Genomic DNA, 6846 nt, shown 5'->3' with positions numbered 1-6846 from the left:
GGAGTCTTTGTTGTACAGTCTGACAGCAGTGGGAAGGAAATAGGGCTGTTCGATATAACGATATATATCGGATGACGATATAAAAAGTCTATCGTTTCATTTTACACTATCATTTGTTTGGTGGTGTCGCAAAATAAACTGTTTACGGCAATATTTTTTCATCGTTTTGATGGTCACTGTAGTGGCTATATTAATTTCTTAAAGTTCTCTCTTTCTCTTATATTTTATATAACCACACTATGGACGGACAAGCGCCTGTTTTTATGCGTTGTGGTTAGCAACAACGACGGTAACAGCATCGCGTGTCCGCTTGTTTATGTTCCACATAAACCTTTCACAATAAAGCTCAAGATCCTGTTGAGACTTTTCAAAATAAACTGAATCACGTGAAAGAGCAGATTATTTACGGATGAGAATTAAAAAAGAGCCGCCAGGTGCTAAAAAATAGACCTTAGACTCAAACGTTAGAACAGGCTTTTCCCCGCAGCACGCCGTGTAATAAATACTCACAAAGAAAACGGCGGCCTTTACAACTTATGTCTAAGTTTCATGCATCGGTTAAAACACTCGACTCCAGCTACATGACGCGCAGCTGGAAACACTTCCCGCAAGACGAGCTGCCCGAGATTCACAGAATTTACAGAAAATGTTACATTTTTGTGATTTATATCGTTATAAATTCTTATATCAGTGGGGAGGAAATGCGAAATCTCTCCGTCCCACACCGTGGGTGCCGCAGCCTGCCACTGAAGGAGCTGCTCAGTGCTGTCAGAGTCTCCTGCATGGGGTGGGAGATGTTGTCCAACAGGGATGACAGCTTAGCCACCATTCTCCTGTCACTCACCACCTCCACTGGGTCCAGAGGGCATCCTAGAACAGAGCTGGCCCTTCTGATCAGCCGAACTGATCAAACACACACATCCACACATGTGCAATAACACTAAGTGCAATAATCTTCTCTGGCATCGTTGTATTTTTACTCAGTTGTATATAGCATTTGTATTCTATTTTTATCCTATTGTATATTTTATTCTATTTTATTCTACTGTATATAGTATTTTATTTTATTCTATTCTGTACAGTTGTGTACTGTATTTATTCTTATTGTATTCTAATTTTTGCTTCATAACTTTTGCACTGTCCACTTCCTGCTGTGACAAAACAAATTTCCCACGTGTGGGACTAATAAAGGTTATCTTATCTTATCTTTGGCATATCTCGCAAGGCTGTGCAATGTGTCCTTAAAAAATTTGAGGAAACTGAATAAATGGATCACAGAAGCAAAATGGCTTAAAAACTGTCTACAGTAGATGAAGCAAAGGCCTGACACAAGATGGGATAAATGCATCTGGTTCTTTAGTTGATCCATTTACTGTTCCCTAAAGCTTGATCAGGAATGGTCTTAGTGGAAGGGAGGCTGTCAATAAGCCATTCTTAAGGAAAAGAACAAGGAGAAAAGGCAGAGGTACACCAAATTACACAAGAACTGGACTCAAAATGAGTGGCAACAGGTCTGATGCAGTGATGAAATTTGACATTTTTGGTTCAAATTATTGTTAGTATGCATTCAGGCTCTGTCATGGTTTGGGGCTGCATGCCAGCCAGTGATGTTGGAAGCGTCTGAGTGGCAACAGTCTAGTTTCTTAATCTGACAAACACATTCTCAGTGCAGTAAAAGCACACAATGGTACATTATCAGTCATGAACTGTCCTCCTCAGAGCCTGAACCTTAACATTAATGAAGCAATGTGGGATCATCTTGGCAGAGAACCGAACAAAAGGCAGCCAAGAGTCAAAGAAGAGCTTTGAAAGTCCTTCAAGAAGCCTGCAGAACAATTCCTGAAGACTACTTTAAGAAACGACAAGAAAGCTGCCTAAGAGTGTTCAGGCTGCGTTGAAGAATAAAGGTGGTCACACCAAATATTCACTTTCAAGCTTATTAGAATTGTACAAACTCTGTATTTGCCTTATGTACTGAAATTCCATGTATGTTTGCACATATTTCAATCAATCGCGACACCTTTTTCTCATTTTTCTAGCAAAATATATGCCTCAAGAGTTTTGCACAACACTATATTGCTTCACTTATAACTGAAAAATAAATGTCTTCATTATTTTAATTGGTAAAAATTTCTCTTGGCAAGTAATTTCTGCATTAGCAGGTACAACAGTAAGTTTGCTTTGGGTTCTCTGCACCTCATTACAGTGTGAATTAAAACTCATTGAAAAGAAGCACCCAGTGACACAGAGGAACATATTAAGCAATTAAAGCAAAGGCAGAGGAGAGGCAGGCCAAGTGTATTGCAGTTTTTATTCTTGTTGTTCTCTCTCTCAGGGGCCAAAGCCTCTCCAAGAGGTGCCATTACATTCCACAGCCATGACAACGGGAACCAGTATTTACTGAAAGCTGCCACTTACTTCTTACAAATTGGACATACTCAAAAGCTTCAAATACCACTGTTACTCTATGGGAAATACTTCTGGTTTCTGAGATCTAGCGTATTAGTTCACTGTTAAAACTCCCACTCAAAACCCACAGCACAATTTATCCTATTAACATGTCTGATGGGTCAATTATACATTATGCCTCCCCCCTACTTCCTCCACTGTTGTACAAAAGTGTTAAAAACACAACAGTAAGCCATATTGTTGCACTTGGTGACACACATACAAAAATTGTCTTTTACTCAACAGATATACTATTTACACCTTTTTAGAGTCACAAGTCCAGTGAAGTCATACAAAAAGTAATTCGTTTGTTGAAAAAGAAATCTATTTGAATAATGCTACTTGTCTTATTCTCAATGTACAGTCAGCCATAGGGCAGTAAGACTTGAGATTATGCTAGAATTCAATGAAAAATCTCAACATTACAGCTCCCAAAATAACAGCTCTTTCATTTTCAGTCAAAAGGTGGCAGCACAGACTGGGCCATCTGTGCAAGAGGCTTCTGAAACACAAAGCTACTACTAAATGTTTTACTAACACCTGGAGCAACTTGCTGTTTACTCGCCTTCATTAAACATGCAACGTTGTCCCACTGACAAGATTTTGTCCATCTCACCAAATGAGACCATGTGAACCCACGGTTGCACTCTATGTAAGAAAGAAACAGACAAAAACTTTCATATATGCAGCAGCTCTAACACATGCATGACCTTTGTAGACTTGTAACATGTTTCACTTTTCATTACTCTCAAAAGCATACACACACAAACAAAATACATACAGGACTAAAGTAGTTTTGTCTGTAGTTTGCAGCTGTCTATTTTTATGTATTTGATTACTGTGTGAATTTATTGGGATTCAGTGTAATCTTGGAACATATCTCATAATATAGTAATATAGAAGAAAACATTTAAATACTTTCCAATAACAGTGAAGAATATCAACCTAACCTCGGCTAAGCTCCTGCACATTGTCCTAATGAAAGACCTTCACAGTGAGCTCCTGCTCAGAGTAAGTCAGTAATTAATAAAGTGTGTGGGTGGTACTCACTTATTTTTTTTCATTCATTGATTAATAACTTGGTTTAAAAAATCTGCAATGAAAAAGTGAACAATAATAATCACAATCAAGTTCAAGTCAAGGTGTAACATGTATTAGCATTTCCATTAATATTCACGTTAACATTTAAAGTTCTTTAGTCTCTGCCCTGCAGGTGTCACTGATCTGGTTTTCATGAGCAGGTTTATTTGCAAGAACTCTCATTAAATCTCAGAAAAGTGGGTGTTCGGGCCATTTCTTTAAGCTACATGTGGAACTCTCTACCTCCTCACATTCATGCGCTGGACTCATTGATATAATTTAAGACTGCTCTTCAAACTTTTTAAACAAGTTTATTCACTTTGATTGAAACCATAGCCATATTAGCCTTAGCCATATTCTGTTTGTTTTATTTAATTTATTTATGATACAACTTTAAATACTACTTTTAACTAACTGCTAAGCTATGCTCTGTCATGGTATATTTCAGGTTTGCTGTTTTAATTGTATAATCCCATTAAATGTATTCTTCTTCTTCTATTATTATTATTATTTTTATTATTATTATTATTAAAAAACTCCCAATACATGTCCAATGTGTATTCAGTGCCATCAATATGACTTATGTAATTTTCACAGTCATCAGACAGCTTTATTGATTTGCAGCCATCAGATCACCTCACTGCAGGGTTCAAGAGAACATTCAGTAACAGAAACACAAAGCTAATTATTACTTTTCAAATTATCATTAGATAAACTGCCACACTCTGCCAACCGTGTGCGTGTCTCACTCCACCCCTGTCTGTGCTGCACGCCTCTATTGTTCCTTTGTAGTGTCACCCACCTCATCCAGGTATGAGAACAAAGCATAGCTGGGTATAGTTTACAGGAAACCACTTAGGCCAAATCCTGTCTGTAATGTGGGGTGTAAAGAAAGAAGCCATGAAAGATTGATGCAAATGTTCAAACCTCAACCTAATTCAGAGTCAGCATCCGTGCACTATGTACCAACTGAATCAGTCAATGCTGTAAATTGGCAAACTGACAGTGGAACATGCTTGCTATAATTACAGGTGTCTGTTTGCTGGTTTGTTTAATATTAATACTAAACTGACACTGAAACAAGTACAAGTCTCCCATCGCAGTTATCCACATGGCTTGGCCGGGCTGTGTTATAACATTAGCTTATGCAACATTGTTTATCTGACACGATTAACATTACGGGCCATGCTCAAGCTTACGTTAAATGTTTGATTTGGAGCTTTCTTTTTTTATTGTTATCCAGTGGCCCAGATTCAAAGATTCTTTCAGTCCATTCGTTCAGTGTTATCTTACATGAGCCCTCCATGGTGGGTAATATCTGTTTCTTCCAGGTACGATTGCAGATACAGCTGATTGCACATCATTTGCATTACAGATAAAGCTGATGGGCAGTCTGCTTAGATATAAATTATGTAGTGAGACCTCAAGGTTAAAAAGATGGTTATGAGGATCCACCAAGGCTATGAATTGTTAATATGATTCCCTTCATCCATAATGGCCAAACGTGCAATCTAAGATAAAGGTCAGCTTGTGTTTTCCAGAAGAAGTGTAGCTTATCTCTGCATATAAGCGAACTGTAGTTGAGCTGCATTTGTAGAAGACAGGAAGAAAAGAAAGACAGCTCCTTTTTGGGATACTGTATACTGAAGGAGGCATACCGGCTAGCTCGGGTAGCTTGTGTAGTTCTCTGTTAGCACTGAGGGGGAAAAAGGAAGTGCTGAACCTCTTCTCCCTCTTGACGGCCGATTGTGACCCTGGCTGCTTTACCCTCATCAGCTGAGTTGCAGGAGGCACTTTCTTATTGGAGCCCTGCAGAAATAAGAGTCATAGAGGAAGGGCTCTTGTTACTAGAGCAAGGTAGGGAAAGGTAGTTCCTGCCCCGAAGGAAATGGCACAGGAATTATTTTTCTCAAGTGTCACTGCAGAGTCCAAGGGAGGGGGAGGGGGAGAGGGAGTAGAAGGGGCGAGGGTGTTGCAGTTAAGGCTCAAGTTCCTTTCTGAATCAGATCGGGCGATTCTCAATTAAGCAACCTGATCACAGCCGGCGGTGTGCTGTACTGCATCTGCTGACAGAGATTGTGATGGACCTCAGTGGATAGAATAATTGAACATAGATGGAAAGGATACAGCTGTCAATGGGAACACACAGCAGGTCCAGGAGTCAATCAATCAGATCTTTTCCGAACTCCACTCAACATCACCGATGTACAAATGACAAGGACAAAAATAGCCACGACGATGGCTGGTATTACATGCAGAAGTCAAACAGGGCACAGTGGGGGTAAAAATAAGGATTGAATGCAAGCATTTTCCAAAGAAAATAAAGTCATAAGATCATGCCACAGGTCACATGAGTAGGTTTGCCTGAATTTCACGAGGACAAAAAGCCATTATACTTGAAGAACACAAATGCAACGCTCACAGAAAGCAGTAAAAGCAGTTGTAGTCAAGATAGCGTTATACTATGTGCTCATGATGCATATGATATGCATGGCGTCTGAAAACTCATAAATCAACAGAAAACCTCCTCTTTGTCACTTATTAATGCTGGTAAAGCATTTGAACACAATTAGTGCAAAGAATTGCATAAATAAACAATAAGTAAAAGTATCAGAGAAAATAAAAGTTTTGGCCTACAGACATTAGATCCATGTAGTAACAAATGCTCAGTAACCTTAACTTTAGTACTTAGAGTTCAATGCAGATCCTCGCTGGACAGTGAGAAGTTTAAAAAAAAACTTACGTCCTGGTCGCCTGCAGGCCCATTTTTACTCCCAGATTTCTTGGATCTTCCAGATTTGGAGGAGTCCTAAAGAGTGAGCATGGGAATTAATAAAAAGAAAGAAAGAAAGAAACAGATACATGAATACAAATATTCAGCATTCCTATCCAAGTCCACTTTACCTTTTCTTTTTTGCTCTTGTGAGGCATGCTGACATGGGAATCCCCAGTGTCAGCAGTGAAAGTGTGGCCACACACTGACAGCAGGCTCCTGGTTAAAACACGTCTGCTCGTATACACTAATAATGAGGCTTCCACGACTGACCATTCAAACACCATGTGACTAAGTCGGAGCTGCAAGCAGTCATCCTATTTCTACGACGGCTGCACAGCACTACTCACCCTTTGTAGAGATGTAGTTAACAACTGAAACAAATACGGTCTATGTCCGCTGTCAACACCCAACTTACTCTGGTCATAGCTGCACTTTCCAGCCCTAAACGAATGATGTGTCTCCGGTGTCGCTTGTAAAAGTGGACCACCGCCACAAGAGGGCAGGGCTGTACATGGAAAACCGGAGGTAGCTCTCTCTCTCCG

At 39.6% G+C, this 6846-nt stretch overlaps 1 protein-coding gene across 1 annotated transcript in view; it reads right to left on the bottom strand.

Moving 5' to 3' along the window:
• The window catches only part of ppp2r5ca (protein phosphatase 2, regulatory subunit B', gamma a), a 25775-nt gene extending 19094 nt beyond the window's left edge, over positions 1-6681 (bottom strand). The window contains exons 1-3 of the mRNA XM_014334644.2: positions 6433-6681; positions 6272-6337; positions 5187-5337 (exon numbers count right to left, since the gene is read on the bottom strand). Coding sequence (XP_014190130.2) covers positions 5187-5337; positions 6272-6337; positions 6433-6588 — 373 coding nt within the window. The 5' untranslated portion in view covers positions 6589-6681. The remainder of the gene's footprint in view (positions 1-5186; positions 5338-6271; positions 6338-6432) is intronic.
• Positions 6682-6846: the final 165 nt, after the last annotated feature.

The sequence above is a fragment of the Haplochromis burtoni genome, unplaced genomic scaffold (genome assembly GCF_018398535.1).
Source record: "Haplochromis burtoni strain Fernald_Lab_line unplaced genomic scaffold, NCSU_Asbu1 Contig_86, whole genome shotgun sequence".
Classification (NCBI taxonomy): Eukaryota; Metazoa; Chordata; class Actinopteri; order Cichliformes; family Cichlidae; genus Haplochromis; species Haplochromis burtoni.
This window is presented reverse-complemented; position numbering and strand designations above follow the sequence as displayed.